This window comes from Ipomoea triloba, chromosome 7 (genome assembly GCF_003576645.1).
Source record: "Ipomoea triloba cultivar NCNSP0323 chromosome 7, ASM357664v1".
Lineage (NCBI taxonomy): Eukaryota > Viridiplantae > Streptophyta > Magnoliopsida > Solanales > Convolvulaceae > Ipomoea > Ipomoea triloba.
In genome coordinates, this window is record NC_044922.1 from 5,707,928 (window position 1) to 5,728,346 (window position 20,419).

Below are 20,419 nucleotides of genomic sequence, written 5' to 3' on the forward strand. Positions count from 1 at the left end.
GCCATCTCAGAAGACTCTACTACAATCATGATTTGTCCAAAAATTGCTTCAAAGATGATTTGTCCAAAAATTGCTTCAAAGTGAGGATGATGATGAAGGAAAAAAAAAAAGTAATTCAAATATGTCCACATTAACAAAAAAATTTCATTTGAGATGCCACATCAACAAATACTAATTCTTGTCCAAAAATTGCTTCAAAGTGAGGATGATGATGAAGGAAAAAAAAAAGTAATTCAAATATGTCCACATTAACAAAAAAACTTCATTTGAGATGCCACATCAACAAATACTAATTCGTATAAAAACACTTGACTCATCTCACAGACATGACACTTAAAAAATATAAAAACACTTGACTCATCTCACAGACCTGACACTTAAAAAAGCGCCTGACTGGGCGTTTGTGCGAGAAATGTGCACAATTCCGTTCCTTTCTTATTTTTTCTCTCTTCAGGTGGGGCCCACAAAAAAATCCAACCTTGTAGAGCATACCTCTTTTTCTCTCTCTTACCTTATCTCTCCTCCGTCTGTACTATTCTAAAAACCACAAAAAATGCATTGATGTAGTTGATCTTATAGGATATTTTTGCCAAATAAGAATATGATACTAAGAGCATCCATAGTTCCATACCAATAATTTTTTGTGGGGTCTAAATGAGATGGAGGATAGATAATGCATTTTGAACTCCTACAAGATAATAGTTTTTTGTAGGCCCCTGGAGAGAAAAAATGGAGGAAAGGTGGCGATTATTGGTGACTCTATTATAAATTACAATGCATATGGGTAAGAAATTTGATGTCACTAGACTGCAAGGTAATAGTCATCTTTTTTCTACTTAGCTTCTTAAATATTGTGCAAGAAATCAATTAGTGTGGATGCTCTGTATAGAAACAATCTAACCACATGTTTTAACGGTTTTGATTTCACCACGCCTAATCGGTATAATTGTAAGTCAAACGTGAGCAATGATGATATATTTTATGCCGTGTACGTGGAGCACAGAGATTGGTGAATTCATGCGACTTTAATTAATATGAAAGTGTGAATAAATAATAGGACCCCATTTGGCCATTTCGGCTACTTGATTCTTGATTCTTGAATGCGCTCAGCAGCCTAAAGATACGACGGAGATATGGATAGTCAGCGCTTTCTGGCGGAGCCACCATTTACCTCGTCAAACAATACTCCATCTCCATCTCCCTTCTTTTTCTTCCTCTCATTCTTTCTCCTATAATCCCTTTGCTTATCACCTCTTCAAGATCACAAATGAACCAACAATACATAGTATCGCTGCACCTTTGTATATTCAGTTTTGTCCTTCTGGCGGGGAAATCTTCTGCTGCTGCTACTGATGATCTGCAATATCAGGCCTGTGAGCCGAAGAAATGTGCCCATGGCCCAGAATTAAAGTATCCCTTTTATCTTCAAGGCCAGCAAGAATCTTATTGTGGTTTCCCTGAGTTCAATGTTAGTTGTGATGGGCAGGGCTATCCGATTCTTCGCATACCTGAAAATGATTATGTAGTGGACAATATTTCCTATGAGAGCAATTCTTTTCGGGTTTATAATGCTGCGGTTTCAGGACCGGAGGCTGGTTGTCTTCCTGAGATTAAAAATGTAACGGTGACAAATGGGAGTATTGGGTTGAGGTTGGTTACTGAATCAAGAATCAATATATTGCGGAATTGCAGTGAATTGTTGGTAGAGCAACTTTGGAGGTACAGGGTTGGTTGTAATGAAGGGAAGGGATACGATTGGAGTTTTGTATTGTTTGAAGATAGTGGATTCTTGAAATCTGCGTTGCAGGAGTGCAAAGAGAATGTGTTGGCACCAGTGGAGATAAGGGAAGATGATAGAAGTGATAGAAGCAGTGTGGTGAAGTATGATGTGTTATTGAAAAGGGGATTTGAGTTGAGATGGAGTGTAAGTAGTTGCAAAGAATGTGCAGAGAGTGGAGGGCGGTGTGGGTTTAACGCCACCAATCTCCACTTCATTTGTTTCTGCCCTGGCAGACCCCATGCCGCGAGATGCAAACCTGATCCCGGTAAGCCCCTTGCATTTGTTATTGCTCAGAGTTCATCCCACAATATGAATTTTGTTTCAAAAAGGCAGTTGCTATTTTAGCAAAACATGAAATTTCAATTCAAGTATGCACATGAGTTAGAGTAACCCCAGCCAAGATGGTCCGATTGTAGACTTGGTATCTATAAGGTTACAAGTTCTGCTCCTAGCGGAGCAGCCTATTGCCAAGATTTAACCGGTGCACACCTTCGGGTGTGGTTGCAGCGGCCTATTGCTAGGGTTTACAAGTACACACCTTTTGGTAGTCGCTGTGGGTTTTCCTAGCCATTAAAGAAAAAAAAAGTATGCACATGAGTTGTGATTAGGAAATTTGAAGATATCATGCGGGGTGGGGTTGGATTGGTGATGATATAGGTCTAACTGAAGGTTGAGAATTTTTTTTTTTTTTTTTACCTCTAGTAAACCAGGAGAAAAGATAATTGTGTGATTACAATCTGAACTGTATTGCAGCCAAAGAATTAGGTTCTGAAATGGCCAATCAAGAAATCAAGTTTTGTTTAAAGCAACAATATTTTACTTTCTACTTTTGTTTTCACCCATTCGATAATTACTGGTTATCCTTTATGCAAAGTCAATTCTAACTGTAGTTTTCCTTTCCTAACAGTAAAGTCTTCTAAAATTAAAATGTTAAGCAATAGTCTTCTGGTTTAAACAAGTTCATGTCATTATCTCTCTGTATGGATTTACCCGGCTAGATAACCTGGGGAAAATTGATCTCTATTAACCTCCATGAAATGATATTTTATTATGAATTATGTTGATCTGAATGCCAGTTATTCCATTTAGGACATTAGACCACAACAAAACCGGTGGAGCCAGCTTCTTGAATTATGACATTTTTCTGAAAAGATGTTATGGGTATTCTGTTATATAGAAGCTTGTTAAGAGGCATGAATGCATCCAAACAAGGTCATTTTTTCTAAATTTCCCAAGGTTCCAATAGTTGGAATGATTTAGATATGATATCATTATGAATCCTACTTGAACCTGACTATGCATTCAATCCAAAAAGACTAGTTCGTATACAACTTTTTCTACTAGTTTCTTTGTTCACTGTAGAGGTGCCCACTTAACCATTTTGCAGTTATCTTTGATATCATCTGAGAGGAGAAGGCTATCAATTCCTCTTGGTGGTGAGAGGAGAAGGCTATCAATTCCTCTTGGTGGTGAAACTGTGAACTTAGTAGTGAAGATTGCATAGGCAGGGTCCTTACAGTTACATATATTATCATTTTGATGGATAAAAGAGTATCTTTCTAGAAAGTTTCAGGAGTAAGCAAATCTTTGAGGTTTTTTGTGAGGTTCAAGCTGTAGTACCTACTAAGGATCACTTACCCCCAACGGACATCTACCCCCCTAACTCTGTGCATCGCGACCTCTTTGGCCTATGTGTTTAGTTTGATCAAGAATGAAAAATCTTTCATTGTAACTAGTCTGATCTGAACAGTCTGCTCTGTTGGATTTACCACAAGGGAAAGCAGGAACACATCAGTGCATCTATAGGCCGTCTTTTAAGTGAAACCCGAATTTGAAATGGAACTTCCATTTTCTGGAGTCTGGACATTTTGTTGTGTGGTGACTGGTGAGCTACATTAATGATTGCCATCCATACTACACCAAGCCTTAGAAGTCCGTTGAATGTTTCTTACTTGAAGCAGTCTTTTCACATTTCTAGGTAGTAGAGTAACTCACATGTTAAAGTATATAGTTTCTGCATATATAAATTCCATGATGTGGTGATACTTTTCAAGATAAAATGTTCCTCTCAATTGAGATAAAAGGTATCAAACTATTCCTACAAGCTTTCAAATCCCTTCAATCAGAGGTTCAGAGATGAGAAATCCAATAAGTTGTTGCCGTAAAGTTCTAAATTGCATATGGCTTTTTCAAGCTAGGGCTAAGTGGTGAGCTTGTGATCTTATTATAATCCCCATCCCCTATTAACTATCAACTTCAGTCTTTTCAGTATAACATCATTGATTAACTGGTTTCCACACAATGATTTATGTCCATATAGAACTCAAGGTGATGTAATGATAATCACCAACGTCCATGTAAAATTTCTGACTTTAAGTCATTGTGAAAATGAGATGCTTTCAGTCAATGTCACCTAAATTTTCCCCTTGTTAGGTGTTTAATTTTAAATGGATTTTATCTAAAGGCCTAGTCATGCTTGCTAAATAATAAATTGGTTATTCATTTACGTTGACGTCTTTTGGGAACTTAACCCTTATGACTTTAATTAAAAAACTTTTATGTAAGTTGAATACTGCAACTGTGGACCAAGTCTAAGTCAACGAGAGAGGTGAAACATCAGGTAGATATTTATTCACTAGAGGAGTAAAATACCATCCAATTACATGTTTTGAGTCCTTCAGTCCTTCATGCATTTGTTTGTCATTTCTTGTCAGTCACATCAGGTAGATATTTTTTCACTTTGGGCCTTCAAGGAGACAAAATTCCATTACAGCTGCCCAAAGGATTTCCAATGTTGAAACCTAGGACCTGTGAATTTTTCTTTTCCTGATGTTTTGCAACTGAATTGTTGGTTGTGCATGTTAGATTGTAATCCTACTTGGCATCCAACAATTGAGTTGGAGGAAAGTGATGTGATGCTAAGCATATTTACGGTGAATTTGTAGGCCAGTTACATGCAGAAGAACATTTGTGACACTTTATAGAAATTTATCACTTCCTAAGTCCCCTTAAATTTTTGTTTGCACCGTCTCTTTACCCTGGTCAGATGCAATTATAGTTTAGTCACTAGCCATTCAAGAAATCGCACAAAGCTAGTTACTTGATCGATGAGTTAAGCGCTGAGTTTCACCTAAGCTGGGAGGTGTTTGAAGACTTTTCAGAGTTTATTATAGTGGAGAGTGATGCCTAATTGATAACAATACTAATTTTCATTGCTCAAAAGGCATTGCACACACATTTATATTTTCCCTGTATGTTCCTACTTAGTTTAAATATATGTTGTTGATGATATTTGTTCTCTTTGCTCCTTGTGGACATTTTAGTTAACTAACCCTTCTTGGTTGACTTTAGTTGCAGATGGAACTCCAAAAAGTAAAAAGAAGCTGATTTTAATAGCAGGTATATCTGTCATCTATCTTGATGTTTTTCGTTTTTCTTTTTTTTTTTAAAAGAAATTTTCAATTGCATGCTTTTAGGGTTCTCTCATGATGTTGAAGTTTGTGCATTGTCGATTCATTGGTCAAAATATCTGCCACTCTTTTTCTTGATTTTTAGCAAACCAGACACTTGATTATGTTTTTGTTTTAATCCAGTTTTTGGAGCAATTATATTGATCCTCGCTTCGACTCTGGTGGTGGTTTTTGTTCTTTTCCGTCTCAAGAAGGGAGGTTGGGGTTCTTCACAATTCTTTTCTCGTAGAACATCTTCTAATCTCTCATTGAAACGAGACCTTGAGCAAGAGAGTAACTACCTTGGGGTTCCTATCTTCTCTTACTCTGAACTTGAAGAAGCAACAAACAATTTTGATTCTTCCAAAGAACTTGGAGATGGGGGGTTTGGAACTGTTTATTATGGTAAGACATCTCGAACGAAATATGGCTGTTATTCCAATTAGCGCGCCATCACTCTTACAAATTCTTATGCAACTAACATGGTTTTGAAAGCTAATTCTTGTACGTTAATAACCAGGGAAACTTCGGGATGGAAGGGAAGTTGCTGTGAAGCGCCTATATGAGCATAACAACAAGAGAATGGAGCAATTTAGAAATGAAATTGAGATTCTCGCCTCCCTAAGACACCGTAGTCTTGTAACGCTTTATGGTTACACATCAAGGCACAGTCATAAACTGCTCCTCGTTTATGAATACATCCCTAATGGAACAGTTGCTGATCACCTCCACGGAGAAAGAGCGATAGATGGATCACTCACGTGGCCTATCCGCATGAACATTGCAGTGGAAGCAGCTAGTGCCCTGGCTTACCTCCATGCTTCTGGCATAATACACCGGGATGTGAAGACTACTAACATTCTCCTCGACGAAAACTTTTGTGTGAAAGTTGCAGATTTCGGGCTTTCAAGACAATGCCCCAGTAATGCCACACACGTCTCCACTGCACCCCAAGGAACGCCTGGATATGTTGACCCCGAGTACCACGAGTTCTACCAGCTCACCGATAAGAGCGATGTTTACAGTTTCGGTGTTGTTCTTATTGAGCTCATTTCATCGATGCCCGCTGTGGATATAACTAGACATAGACATGAAATCAACTTGTCAAACTTAGCCATGAACAGGATAGTCCGACGTGCATTTGATGAGCTGATCGATCCGTGTCTAGGGTTTGAGACAGATGCCGAAATTATGAGGATGACTACTTGTGTGGCAGAGCTAGCTTTTCGATGCTTGCAACACGAGAAGGATATGAGGCCTACAATGGATGAAGTCCTGGAAACATTGAAGGAGATTCAAGGTAGTGGGGTAAACAGCAACGTGGAACGAGAGACGAGCAAGAATAGTAATAATAATAATAATAATGTATCAGGAAGTGTACAAGTCCCTCCTTCACCTGAAACAGAAGATGCCATATTGTTGAAGGGGATTAGATTGGCAGTTTCCCCGATTTCTGTGACCGATAAGTGGGTTAGTAGTTCTACTTCAACCAGCAACAGTGGGTGATTCTTACTTTGCTTCTTTAATCGAGTTTTGATTTTTGTTTAAACTCCCACTCAATTGTTTGTAAATTATGGACCGCATAAGGTAGTTTGTGGTTCATTTGGTTTAAGTGTAGTCATTCCCTTATACAGGTTCTAAAGGTACAGCCTGACAGGGAAAACGTACATTAGGGAAAGTCATATCTTATTCCCATAGAAACAGAAGTAATTGCAAAGAGTTCATATATATTCTTACTGATCTTTGCTCTAATTTAAGCTGTCTTTGTGTATTATATAAAAGTGTTTAATTTGTTGCAGTGATCAGGTGATATAGGTTGATATTAGGACATTGGTTGTGGTTGTTAATTATCAGCTTAAAGCACATAATCTAGCTATCATCCATTGATTGGTGCAGATCAGAAGTCTCTGGGGGTGTTTTTGGGGTTGGTTTTCTTCAATTCTTGCATGGGCCCAATGAAAGAGAGATGCAATTCTTTGATTGATTTCCATTTGCAGAGGCTTCAGACTTTTGTGTCAGTCTTCTCTTTTGGTTTCATCGCTGGTTACATCCTGGCGTGGAAATAGGGGGAACATACTTGACCTGAAGTCGAGGTCGTCCTTCAAGTCTTTGTGCTGTTTACCTCTTCTATAATTTCTCTTCTTCTTCCGTAAGTTATCTGAAAGAAGGAAAAAGCAGCTGCTATGGCTTTGCTCTTTAATCCTGCTTGTTTCTTCTCCTTTCTTCTTCCCTTAATGGCCACCTTTTACTTTGTTCATGGAGAGGCTAGGTTCCTATCTAATTGTACCAAGGAATTCTCCTGTGGAGCTATCGGTTTTGTGGGCTTCCCTTTTGTTAAACACACAGAGCCTCATTGTGGTTTAGTGGCAGTTAAGTGTGATACAACACCCCCAATTGTCCAGTTGGGAACAGGAGGAGATTGGTATCCGCTTCTGAGTGTAATGAAGCCTCGCGGAGTTGACAATACCTATACGATCGACCTTGAAGACTCAAAGCTTCAGAGACCCTTTGAGAGCCGTAATTACTCAAATTTAAATTACACCATCCACTTTCACAATTCTCCTTCTGTCACATTCCTCAATTGGGATGCAAGCACATTGAACACCTATTTTAAATGCAATGACAGTGAAGCTGATGATATAGGCAATTATGAAAGGTATAACTGTAGTGATGGATTTAGTTTGTACTATAAACGTCACTTGCCAGAGAATCCCAAATGTGATGCTGTCAACTGTACCATGTATCCAACTCCAATTATTATTCAACAAACAAATGATGGCTTAACTGCTCAATTTGTATTGCGCATGGAAGTCTCAAAAACTTGCCAGGAGTGTTACCAAGGAGGAGGGCAATGCACAGAAGACAGCAACAACGATTTTCGCTGTGCACAAGGTAACCACTCTTCTCCTCACCCTTAAAACTTTGCAGTGTTGATTATTACGGAGTATATTAGCTAATAATATTCACATAGAAGATGTTTTTGATTAACTGCAATGGCTATGGCTACCTGCTAACTGTTGATAGGGGATTAAAAACATGGCAGGCTGCAGGCTGCATATAATCTTGTTTCACTTTTCTAGACATTAATCAAAATTTTAATTTGTTTTCTTCTACACTATGATAAAAGGGAATTTATCTTTAACATTACCACAGGTAAGCCAATTCCAATCATAGGTAAGTTTTTTTCGTTTTTGCTCTTTAATATCTCAGACAATTATTTATTGGACACTTTTTTGTTCTTCCAATGTCTTTTTCGATGATTCCAATGTCTTTTCCGGTGAGACCCAATGTTATTCTGTATTATTATTGTACTATTATACTAATAGTAAAATTTTACTTTTAAAATTGAGAGAATTACACAAGAATAATCTTATATTTGGCTTAGGTAACTTGAGCACCACAGGAAAGAGAAATCTGAAACTAATTCTAGCAGCGGGTAAGCTTTGTTGTCATTTGATTATGTATCCTTCATGTACAACTAAAATAACCACGAACTACCAACCAGCACTATTTTCCTAATTCCTACACTCAATTTTAGGTGGTGGAACACTGATCCTCACATTCATGTCTACCCTACTATTCTACATTTATACCAAGAAATTATCACTTCGTTCTTGCGTGGATCTGATGACTAAAATTAAGCTGAAAAAGCAAGATGTAGAAGAGTTTTTAAAGATCCATGGTCCCTTCGCTTTGAAAAGATTCAGTTATTCAGAAGTAAAGAAAATTACAAACTCCTTCAAGAATGAACTTGGACAAGGAGGCTTTGGTTCTGTTTATAAAGGAAAGTTGCGCAATGGAAATTTTGTGGCAGTTAAGGTTTTGAAGGAATTAAAAGCCAGTGGAGAAGAATTCATCAATGAGGTGGCAAGTATTAGTCGGACTTCTCACATCAATATCGTCACTCTTGTTGGATTTTGCATCGAAGGTAATAAAAGAGCTCTTGTCTATGAGTTCATGCCTAATGGATCCCTTGAAAAGTTTATTTATGACAATAAATCTCTGACGGGTCGTCAATTGGAATGGAGCATGTTATATAAAATTTCAATAGGTATAGCTCGAGGGTTAGAGTACTTGCATAGTGGTTGCAACACTCGAATTTTACACTTGGATATAAAGCCCCATAATATTCTTCTAGATGAAGACTTTTCTCCCAAAATTTCAGATTTTGGTCTTGCAAAGTTATGCACAAGAAAGGAGAGCATTGTGTCAGTTCTTGGTGCACGGGGAACCATTGGATACATTGCTCCAGAAGTTGTTTGCAAAAATATTGGAGGAGTTTCTCACAAGTCAGATGTCTACAGTTATGGAATGATGGTTCTCGAGATGGTTGGAGGAAGAAAGAATGTGGATATTGGAGTTAGTTGCAATAGTAAAATATACTTTCCACATTGGATTTACACAAGGTTTGTGTTAGATGATGAGCTTGGATTGATTGGAGTAATGAATGAAGAAGAGAATGAGTGTGCAAGAAAGATGTTAATAGCTAGTTTGTGGTGCATACAAACTGATCCATCCACAAGACCATCAATTTCAAGAGTAGTGGAAATGTTAGAAGGTAAACTAGAATATTTACAAATCCCTCCAAAACCTTACCTCTATTCTCCCACGAGATTAGAGGAGCAACACTCATCCTCTGTGTTTATTACATAGTGGTTGATTCTTGGATGCATGCTTTTCATGTTTCAATATTGCAACCTAGTTTCATTGATGTATTTTAGCCTTACAAAGAATGGTTTGAAAGGAAGTGTAATCGATATAGAATAATATGCAAAGTAAAATAGCATTCCTTGCAAATAAAATAATATATTGTAATGTATAAATTTAGTCAATATACCGTGCATAACATGTGGAGTGTAAACTCTATTGTCTATACCAGGATATTTTATTCTATGCATCTATAAATCATGTCAATTTTAGTTTTTCTTCCACAGAAAATGGTAATTATGAAAAGTTACAAATGTTTAAAAAAATAATGGGGACAATCGTACCCTAATTAAGTTGGTCAGATTGTTAACTTAAAGTTACCAGTTTGACTTCTAGCGGGAGCGGCCAGTAAAATGGACGTGTCATCTTTGGTGTTCCAAATGCTCTCGTGGATTGGACTTACAACTTTGCATTGGGCTCCACTAACTAAAAACATACTTCAATATTGTTTTTAAAGCTTTAATTTAGTAAGCTATGAAAGAAGTAGAGGCATTGGTTATGGTTACTAACTTGTTCACTTGTCACCTTAAAGCATCTCTAACATCCATTGATTAGTCAAAAGTCGCTGGGGTGTTTTTTGGGTTAGTTTTCTACTTGCATGGGCCCTATGAAAGAGATATGGAATTCATTGATTTCCATATGCAGAGGCTTCATAGTTTTGTGTCAGTCTTCTCTTTTGGCTCTCTGGTTACTTCGCGTGGAAATAGGGGGAACATAGTTGACCTGAAGTCAAGGTCGTCGTTCAAGTCGAGTCTTTCTGCTGTTATCCTTTTCTATAATTTCTATTCTTCCGTTAGTTGTCTGAGAGAGGAAGAAAGCTGCTATTGCTATGGCTCTGCCCTTTAATCCTGCTTGTTTCTTCTCCTTTCTCATTCCCTTAATGACCGCCTTTTACTTTGTTCATGGAGAGGCTAAGCTCCTATCTAATTGTACCAAGGAATTCTCCTGTGGAGATTTGGGTTTTGTGGGGTTCCCTTTTGCTAAACACACCCAGCCTCATTGTGGTTTAGTGGCAGTTAATTGTGATACTACACCCCCAAATGTCCAGTTGGGAACGGGAGGAGATTGGTATCAGCTTCTGCGTGTATTTCCTTTCGAGGCTGACTATATGATCAGCCTTGGAAACTCGAAGCTTCAGAAACACTTTGTGAGCCATAATTACTCAAATTTAAACTACACCATCCATTTTCAGAATTCTCCTTCTTTCACATTCCTCAATTTGGATGCAAGCATATTGAACACCTTATTGAAATGCAATGACAGTGAAGCTGATGATATAGGCAATTATGAGAGGTATAATTGTAGTGATGGAATTAGTTTGTACTACAAACGTCAGTTGCCAGAGAATAATCTCAAATGTGATGCTGTTAACTGTACCCTGTATCCATCTCCATTTATTATTCGACAAACAAATAATCGCTTAACTGCTGAATTTGGATTGCACATGCAAGTCTCAAAAACATGCCATCACTGTTACAAAGGAGGAGGGCAATGCACAGAAGACAGCAAGAACAATTTTCACTGTGCACAAGGTAACCACTCTTCTCCTTGTGATAAGGTAACCACTTAGGTAATAATATTCACATAGAAGATGCTTTTGATTAACTGCAATGGCTATGGCTACCTGCTAACTGTTGATAGGAGATGTGTTAGATATATTTAATCAAATATATCTATGTATTTAATTGAGAGAAAGAGGGGAAAGGATGAAGGAATATAGCTAGGAAACTTTTATGAATTTTGCTTTGCTTTTATTTCTTCACTCCATTACAATTCCTACCGCATTACTACAACATATATAAACATAGCAAACAAAGATGACAAAACATTATGTCATAATCAACAACCACTAATCCATGTTTTGTGCTTTTTCCTACCCCACATCCCATAAAACATTCCATGTTTTAGGGGATATAATTATCCGCTCCATACTACCATGTTTTCAGGCATTACATCCACTTGGTTTATATTAATAATAATATATTATTATAATTATTATTACAACATTGCCCCCCTTAAACCAAGTTGGATATATTCGTCATCCCAATTTCCTTCTTCAGTTGGAGAAATGTCTCTGTCTTCAATGGCTTTGTAAAAATATCAGCAACTTGACATTCACTTGCACAGTACTCAATGTTGATTTGTTTTGCAGCAACCAACTCTCTGATTTTGTGATATTTGATATCAATGTGTTTGCTGCGACCATGAAAAACAGGATTTTTTGACAACGAAATGACAGACTTGTTGTCACAAAAAATTGTTGTAGGTGCCTCCTGCTTTTGTTGCAAAAACTCCAAAATTCTTCTGAGCCAAATTGCTTGAGTAGCACAGTTTGCTGCTGCAATGTATTCTGCTTCTGCGGTTGAAAGTGCTACAATCTGCTGCTTCTTTGAAAACCAGGAAAATATAGCAGAACCAAGATAGAAGGCATATCCCGACGTGCTTTTTCTTGTCTCAACATCTCCAGCCCAATCACTGTCTGTATATCCAACAAGTTTCACAGCATCATTAGTAGAGTAAAAAATTTCATCATTACTCGTACCTTTGACATATCTCAGAATTCGCTTTGCTGCAACCCAATGTGATTCTTTTGGTTCCTCCATGAATCTACTGAGTATTCCAACTCCAAAAGAAATATCTGGCCTTGTAGCTACCAAATACCTCAAACTCCCAATTAGACTTTTATAGGCTGTAACATTCACATTCTTACCACACTCATCTTTGGACATCTTCAACTTTTCAGCTACTGGAGTTGAAACTGGTTTGGAGTTTTCCATTTTGATCTTTCTCAAAATATCAGCAGCATATTTCTTCTGTGAAATAAAGATTCCACCATTCATCTGAACAACTTCAAGACCAAGAAAGTAACACATAAAGCCCATATCAGTCATTTCAAATTTCTTAATGAGTGCCTCCCTGAATTCTGAGATTAGTTTCAAATTGTTTCCAGTAAAAATCAAATCATCAACATACAGACAGATTATAACAATATTTCCAGAATCTGTGTATTTGACATATAGGGTATGCTCATAAGGACATCTCATAAAACCATTCTCAACAAAATAAGAATCAATGCAACCATACCATGCTCTGGGTGCCTGTTTTAAACCATACAAAGCTTTTCTCAACTTGTAAACCTTATTTTCTTCCCCTTTCTTCACATACCCTGCAGGTTGCTCAACATATATTTCCTCTTCAAGAAAACCATTCAGAAAAGCAGACTTGACATCCATTTGAAACAATTTCCAATCATTTTGAGCAGCAAGAGAAATAAGCATTCGCACAGTATCAAGTCTACTTACTGGAGCAAAAACCTCAAAATAATCAATACCTGGTTTTTGTTTGTAACCCTTTGCTACCAACCGTGCCTTAAAACGATCAACCTCACCATTTGACTTGTATTTGGTTTTATAAACCCACTTTACTCCAATTGGCTTCTTTTCGGGAGGTAAATCTGTTAACTCCCAAGTACCATTCTCAATGGCACAAATCTCCTCATCCATTGCTTTAAGCCAATGAGTTTCTGTAGCAGCCTCCTCAAATGATATAGGGTCACAATCTGCAAAGAGAGCAAACTGAACAATCTCTTCATCAGTCAAGTCATTATCATTACCCAAAACATAATCTTCCAAACAAGCTGGTAAGTGACGCTCGCGTTGAGATCTCCGAACTGATGACTCTGGCTGTAAAGAAGACTGAGCATTGTCTGAAACCAAGTGCTCATTATCAGGAGAAGACTGAGCATTGTCTGAAACCAAGTGCTCATTATCAGGAATAAACTGAGCATTGTCTGAAACCAAGTGCTCATTATCAGGAATAATGGGAACAATGTCTGAAACCAAGTGCTCATTATCAGGAATAATGGGAACAATTGACCTTTCTTCTTTAGTTGACCAATCCCATGCACCATATTCATCAAAAGTGACATCACGACTTATAACAACCTTTTGAGTTTCAGGATTATACAATTTATAAGCCTTTGAAGTGTCACTATAACCAATAAAAATACACTTCTCACCTTTGTCATCCAACTTCTTTCTCAACTGATCTGGCACATGTGCATATGCCAAACATCCAAAAACCTTGAGATGTCTGATAGATGGTTTACTCCCACTCCAAGCTTCCTCAGGTGTCTTATCACGAACACTTTTAGTTGGACACCTATTCAACACATGAACAGCACAAGCAACAGCTTCTGCCCAAAAAGGTTTAGGCAGATTTTTAGATTTCATCATGCATCTTACCATGTCCATGATAGACCTATTCTTCCTCTCAGCCACTCCGTTTTGTTGTGGAGTGTACCTAGCTGTCATTTGATGCTGAATACCATTTTTCTTTAAAAATTCATCACATGCAGTATATTCTGTACCTCTATCAGTTCTCAAAATTTTAATCTTATAACCACTTTGTTTTTCAACAAAAACCTTAAATTGTTGAAAAACATCACATGCATCTGACTTCTGTTTCAGAAAATAAACCCATACTTTTCTACTGAAATCATCAATGAAGGTAATAAAGTACTTACAACCTCCATTTGAAGGAACTTCCACTGAACACAGATCTGAGTGAACAATCTCCAACTGCTTTGTCTATGCTGAGTACAGGAAAAGTTTCTCTATGCTTCTTCCCAATCAAACAACTTTCACAAATTTTGTCAGGAACATTAATAATCGACAAATCTGAAACAAGTTTCTTTCTTGCTAAATAATTTAATCCGGTGAAATGAAAATGCCCAAACCGCATATGCCACAACCAATTATCATCACGGATCTCAGAATTAAAGCAAGTAAGAAGTGCATGGTTGATTTTTAAAGGAAATAGTCGATTTTGAGACATATTTACCTTTGCAATCAAAACTCCCTTGGCATCAACAATGGTACAACACCCTCCAGTGATATTTATTTTATATCCCTTTTCTGACAACTGTCCCATACTCAACAAATTTTGGTGTAATGCAGGAACATAGAAAACATCGGATATAAAATTGTGAGTACCATCCTTCAATTGAATAGAGATTTTACCTTTTCCCAAAATTGGCACTTTTGACTTATTTCCAAATGTCACCTCAGATCGTATTGATTCATCCAACTCTGAAAACAATTCTTTCTTTCCACACATATGGTTACTACATCCAGTATCCAAGAACCATATGTTTTCATCTGCAGACAAACTGTTACTGACCAAAAATAAGGTTTCAGATTCAGTAGAACTCTCACCAGATTTTTCAGCAACATTTGCTTGATTTTCATGACCATCCTCTTTATACCAGCAATCTGCAATTTTGTGTCCATATTTGCCGCAATTGTAGTAATTAAATGGAAATTTACCTTGCTTGGTATTATTACCTCCACCTCTTCCTTGATTGAAGTTACCTCGTCCCCTTCCTTGATTTGAGTTACCACGTCCTCTTCCTCTAAAACCTCCTCTACCTCTTCCACGACCTCTACCAACTCCTTCACCTCTTTGATTAGAGCTAGTCATATTAAAGGTGACTTGGCTCTTCAAAGCTTCTTCTGCTAGTGGTTCCGATTTTGACGCAATCCTTTCAATATGACTTTCGATCATACCTTTTAACTCGGCAATTGACAAGTCATCGGTATCGTGTGACTCTGTTATTGAAGCCACCACATGGTCATATTTCATCGGCATNAAGAAGACTGAGCATTGTCTGAAACCAAGTGCTCATTATCAGGAATAATGGGAACAATTGACCTTTCTTCTTTAGTTGACCAATCCCATGCACCATATTCATCAAAAGTGACATCACGACTTATAACAACCTTTTGAGTTTCAGGATTATACAATTTATAAGCCTTTGAAGTGTCACTATAACCAATAAAAATACACTTCTCACCTTTGTCATCCAACTTCTTTCTCAACTGATCTGGCACATGTGCATATGCCAAACATCCAAAAACCTTGAGATGTCTGATAGATGGTTTACTCCCACTCCAAGCTTCCTCAGGTGTCTTATCACGAACACTTTTAGTTGGACACCTATTCAACACATGAACAGCACAAGCAACAGCTTCTGCCCAAAAAGGTTTAGGCAGATTTTTAGATTTCATCATGCATCTTACCATGTCCATGATAGACCTATTCTTCCTCTCAGCCACTCCGTTTTGTTGTGGAGTGTACCTAGCTGTCATTTGATGCTGAATACCATTTTTCTTTAAAAATTCATCACATGCAGTATATTCTGTACCTCTATCAGTTCTCAAAATTTTAATCTTATAACCACTTTGTTTTTCAACAAAAACCTTAAATTGTTGAAAAACATCACATGCATCTGACTTCTGTTTCAGAAAATAAACCCATACTTTTCTACTGAAATCATCAATGAAGGTAATAAAGTACTTACAACCTCCATTTGAAGGAACTTCCACTGAACACAGATCTGAGTGAACAATCTCCAACTGCTTTGTCTATGCTGAGTACAGGAAAAGTTTCTCTATGCTTCTTCCCAATCAAACAACTTTCACAAATTTTGTCAGGAACATTAATAATCGACAAATCTGAAACAAGTTTCTTTCTTGCTAAATAATTTAATCCGGTGAAATGAAAATGCCCAAACCGCATATGCCACAACCAATTATCATCACGGATCTCAGAATTAAAGCAAGTAAGAAGTGCATGGTTGATTTTTAAAGGAAATAGTCGATTTTGAGACATATTTACCTTTGCAATCAAAACTCCCTTGGCATCAACAATGGTACAACACCCTCCAGTGATATTTATTTTATATCCCTTTTCTGACAACTGTCCCATACTCAACAAATTTTGGTGTAATGCAGGAACATAGAAAACATCGGATATAAAATTGTGAGTACCATCCTTCAATTGAATAGAGATTTTACCTTTTCCCAAAATTGGCACTTTTGACTTATTTCCAAATGTCACCTCAGATCGTATTGATTCATCCAACTCTGAAAACAATTCTTTCTTTCCACACATATGGTTACTACATCCAGTATCCAAGAACCATATGTTTTCATCTGCAGACAAACTGTTACTGACCAAAAATAAGGTTTCAGATTCAGTAGAACTCTCACCAGATTTTTCAGCAACATTTGCTTGATTTTCATGACCATCCTCTTTATACCAGCAATCTGCAATTTTGTGTCCATATTTGCCGCAATTGTAGTAATTAAATGGAAATTTACCTTGCTTGGTATTATTACCTCCACCTCTTCCTTGATTGAAGTTACCTCGTCCCCTTCCTTGATTTGAGTTACCACGTCCTCTTCCTCTAAAACCTCCTCTACCTCTTCCACGACCTCTACCAACTCCTTCACCTCTTTGATTAGAGCTAGTCATATTAAAGGTGACTTGGCTCTTCAAAGCTTCTTCTGCTAGTGGTTCCGATTTTGACGCAATCCTTTCAATATGACTTTCGATCATACCTTTTAACTCGGCAATTGACAAGTCATCGGTATCGTGTGACTCTGTTATTGAAGCCACCACATGGTCATATTTCATCGGCATCGTTCGTAGAACTTTTTCAACCACTGCACCATCCTCAATTGTGTCTCCGTATAACCTCATCTTATTTACAAGATCAATAAGACGAGAGAAATACATATCTACGGTTTCTGTAGAGGCCATCTCACAACGATCATACAACCTTCTCAACGTTTGCAGCTTAGACTTCTGTGACCGGTCAACTCCTTTGTTTGACACCTTCAAGATGTCCCAAGCTTGTTTTGCTGTTTTAGCACGAGCTAGCTGCCCAAAAATGGAGTAATGGACACCTTGATGAATTTGTCCCAACGCCAATTGATCTCGCCGTACAGCAGCTGCATCAGCTCCTTCTGGTAGACCGGGATCAACATAGCTCCAAAGATTTTGAGCTTTCAAATGTGTGGTCATCATAATTTGTCAATAATTGTAATCGAGTTTCCCATCTAATTTAGGACCCGACCATACAATATTGAAATTATTGGCCATATTTCACTAGAAAAAATATCTCAGGGTTGGAAGGTTGATAGGCTCTGATACCAAATGTTAGATATATTTAATCAAATATATCTATGTATTTAATTGAGAGAAAGAGGGGAAAGGACGAAGAAATATAGCTAGGAAACTTTTATGAATTTTGCTTTGCTTTTATTTCTTCACTCCATTACAATTCCTACCGCATTACTACAACATATATAAACATAGCAAACAAAGATGACAAAACATTATGTCATAATCAACAACCACTAATCCATGTTTTGTGCTTTTTCCTACCCCACATCCCATAAAACATTCCATGTTTTAGGGGATATAATTATCCGCTCCATACTACCATGTTTTCAGGCATTACATCCACTTGGTTTATATTAATAATAATATATTATTATAATTATTATTACAACAAGATGAAAAACATGGATGGCAGCATATAATTTTGTTTCACTTTTCTAAACATTAATCAAAAATTTGTTTCCTTTTACACTGTGATAAAAGCTAAGGGAATTTATCTTTTAACATTATATATATTTGCTTATTTACTCTTTACTGTAACCACAGGGAACACCCCCACAGGAAATACGAGCAAGCGCAAGCCAATTCTAATCATAGGTATGTCTTTCCATATATGTCTAAGGTTACCACATCTACCAGCAGCATTATCCTGCTTTTTTCTACATTTCAGAGGAAATGAGACCTCCTCTCTTCAGTTTCAGGCACTTTAGCACTGATCGTTGTAAGTATGGCTATCTTTCTTGTCTGGCAACGCAAGGAAGGAAGGAAAGGCGGCTATTCGAGAAATACATCTTCGGATCCCACCTCAGACCTTGAGAGGGGCCGCAGCAGGCTCTTTGGGATTCTAATCTTCTCCTACTCTGAGCTTGAAGAAGCCACAAGCAATTTTGATCCTTCTAAAGAACTTGGAGATGGAGCTTTTGGCACTGTTTACTATGGTAACACAATAACAGATATTCAATATCTCATTCACTACTTTAATTTCTAGGCTAATTCTTGGAATAATGCAATGCAAATTAGGGATACTTGGGGATGGAAGAGAAGTTGCTGTGAAGCGCCTTCATGAGCGCAACTGCAAGAGAATGGAGCAGTTTGCAAATGAAATCTCAATTCTCACCCGGTTGAAGCACCAAAATCTTGTTACACTATATGGGTGCTCGACTAGGCATAGCCGTGAGCTCCTCTTTGTGTATGAATACATTCCAAATGGAACAATTGCAGATCACCTGCATGGAAAAAGAGCAGCAGATCGACTGCTCACATGGCCAATCCGCATGAAGATTGCAGTGGAAACTGCTGCAGCATTGGTTTATCTCCATGCTTCAGACATTATACACCGCGATGTGAAGACTAGTAACATACTTCTTGACAATAATTTCTGTGTTAAAGTTGCAGATTTTGGGCTCTCGAGACTCTTCCCTGCTAATGTCACTCATGCCAGCACTACACCTCAAGGAACACCTGGATACGTTGATCCAGATTATCACGAGTGTTATCAGCTAACTTATAAGAGTGATGTTTACAGCTTTGGGGTTGTTCTTATCGAACTCGTATCATCAATGCCTGCTCTGGACATGCGTAGGCATACAGATGAAATCCATTTGGCAAAACTAGCAATGAGCAAGATTGTAACAGGAGCATTTGATGAACTCATTGATTCCTCTCTGGGATATGAGAATGATACTGAAATCAATAGAATGACCACATCAGTAGCAGAGCTAGCTTTTCAATGCTTGCAACCTGACAAGGATATGAGGCTGACAATGGAACATGTATTTGAGTCATTGAAGGAGATTCAAGGCAATGAGTTGAGCAACGATGACGAAAGGGTGAATATTGAGGAAACTAATGTGTCTAAAGAAGAGGTAAGATCTCCAACTTATCCAAAATCAGTAAATATTTAATGGGTTAGTAGCTCTGATCTGCTACATCTAGCTAGTAAATGAACTAATAGAGCTGTGCTTTTTATGAAATGCTTGTAAAATCATGTGATATTTTAGGCCATTAATTTGTTTCTTTTTGGTGTTTGTAATCTTATGATATAGGAGGTGCGAGGAAAAGCAATGCGGTGGACATGGGGTGGTCCTTCACTCGCAGATGGTGTGATTTTGAAGCATGTTGCAGCTACTAAGAGCAGTTCTTGAAGTTACTGGAACTGGCAATTGCCTTTTGACAATATGGGATTTGTAATATAGTATTTTATTTCATTTTCTTATCAAACTTGTGATTATTGTACCTAGTGATTCCTAACCTATAAATGAAATTACCATTTCTATTCTCAGGGAGTAAAACCAGACTTTGTATTATGTTTAATTTCAGTTTTCGGAGCAACTATTGTCTTTGTTGCACTGACAAAGTGGTCTTGGTCAATATTAGGCCATGTTTCCTTTTTATGTAACGCTTCCATTCTCAAAAGAGGTACTAAAACACTTCCATCTTTCCGGCAAATTATATCGTGGACCGCGCATCAACACAACAGCAGTTACATTTCAACACAACTGTAGTTACATTTCAA

At 37.6% G+C, this 20,419-nt stretch overlaps 3 protein-coding genes across 6 annotated transcripts; all 3 read left to right on the forward strand.

Moving 5' to 3' along the window:
- Positions 1–1,083: 1,083 nt before the first annotated feature.
- Positions 1,084–6,981, forward strand: LOC116025279 (LEAF RUST 10 DISEASE-RESISTANCE LOCUS RECEPTOR-LIKE PROTEIN KINASE-like 1.2). Of its 2 annotated transcripts, none has more exons than XM_031266458.1 (4): positions 1,084–2,045; positions 5,138–5,179; positions 5,374–5,634; positions 5,750–6,981. In XM_031266458.1, the coding sequence occupies exons 1-4, from the start codon at positions 1,268–1,270 to the stop codon at positions 6,733–6,735; spliced, it is 2,067 nt and encodes a 688-aa protein (XP_031122318.1). In that variant the 5' UTR covers positions 1,084–1,267; the 3' UTR covers positions 6,736–6,981. The 2 variants fall into 2 exon arrangements, with proteins under 2 accessions (XP_031122318.1, XP_031122317.1); XM_031266457.1 differs by having other exon boundaries at positions 5,132–5,179; positions 5,750–6,967.
- Positions 6,982–7,097: 116 nt separating this feature from the next.
- On the forward strand, positions 7,098–10,004 carry LOC116025285 (LEAF RUST 10 DISEASE-RESISTANCE LOCUS RECEPTOR-LIKE PROTEIN KINASE-like 2.4). 2 transcript variants are annotated; one of them, XM_031266468.1, is made up of 4 exons: positions 7,098–8,121; positions 8,615–8,665; positions 8,768–9,157; positions 9,395–10,004. In XM_031266468.1, exons 1-4 carry the CDS (start codon positions 7,413–7,415, stop codon positions 9,880–9,882), a joined length of 1,638 nt encoding a protein of 545 aa, XP_031122328.1. In that variant the 5' UTR covers positions 7,098–7,412; the 3' UTR covers positions 9,883–10,004. The 2 variants fall into 2 exon arrangements, with proteins under 2 accessions (XP_031122328.1, XP_031122327.1); XM_031266467.1 differs by having other exon boundaries at positions 8,768–10,004.
- An 804-nt stretch (positions 10,005–10,808) lies between these two features.
- LOC116025282 (LEAF RUST 10 DISEASE-RESISTANCE LOCUS RECEPTOR-LIKE PROTEIN KINASE-like 1.1) lies at positions 10,809–20,195 on the forward strand. 2 transcript variants are annotated; one of them, XM_031266464.1, is made up of 5 exons: positions 10,809–11,468; positions 18,451–18,501; positions 18,600–18,842; positions 18,925–19,769; positions 19,950–20,195. In XM_031266464.1, the coding sequence occupies exons 1-5, from the start codon at positions 10,817–10,819 to the stop codon at positions 20,046–20,048; spliced, it is 1,890 nt and encodes a 629-aa protein (XP_031122324.1). In that variant the 5' UTR covers positions 10,809–10,816; the 3' UTR covers positions 20,049–20,195. The 2 variants fall into 2 exon arrangements, with proteins under 2 accessions (XP_031122324.1, XP_031122325.1); XM_031266465.1 differs by having other exon boundaries at positions 18,606–18,842.
- The last annotated feature ends 224 nt before the right edge of the window (positions 20,196–20,419 follow it).

Bases quoted from the DNA above. Each gene is read 5' to 3' on its own strand.
- LOC116025279 (XM_031266457.1), top strand. From the start codon at position 1,268: ATGAACCAACAATACATAGTATCGCTGCACCTTTGTATATTCAGTTTT. The intron at 5,180-5,373 runs GTATATCTGTCA...GTTTTAATCCAG, and splicing joins GAAGCTGATTTTAATAGCAG to TTTTTGGAGCAATTATATTG. The intron at 5,635-5,749 runs GTAAGACATCTC...GTTAATAACCAG, and splicing joins GTTTGGAACTGTTTATTATG to GGAAACTTCGGGATGGAAGG.
- LOC116025285 (XM_031266467.1), top strand. From the start codon at position 7,413: ATGGCTTTGCTCTTTAATCCTGCTTGTTTCTTCTCCTTTCTTCTTCCC. The intron at 8,122-8,614 runs GTAACCACTCTT...TATTTGGCTTAG, and splicing joins CGATTTTCGCTGTGCACAAG to GTAACTTGAGCACCACAGGA. The intron at 8,666-8,767 runs GTAAGCTTTGTT...ACTCAATTTTAG, and splicing joins GAAACTAATTCTAGCAGCGG to GTGGTGGAACACTGATCCTC.
- LOC116025282 (XM_031266464.1), top strand. From the start codon at position 10,817: ATGACCGCCTTTTACTTTGTTCATGGAGAGGCTAAGCTCCTATCTAAT. The intron at 11,469-18,450 runs GTAACCACTCTT...CTGTAACCACAG, and splicing joins CAATTTTCACTGTGCACAAG to GGAACACCCCCACAGGAAAT. The intron at 18,843-18,924 runs GTAACACAATAA...AATGCAAATTAG, and splicing joins TTTTGGCACTGTTTACTATG to GGATACTTGGGGATGGAAGA.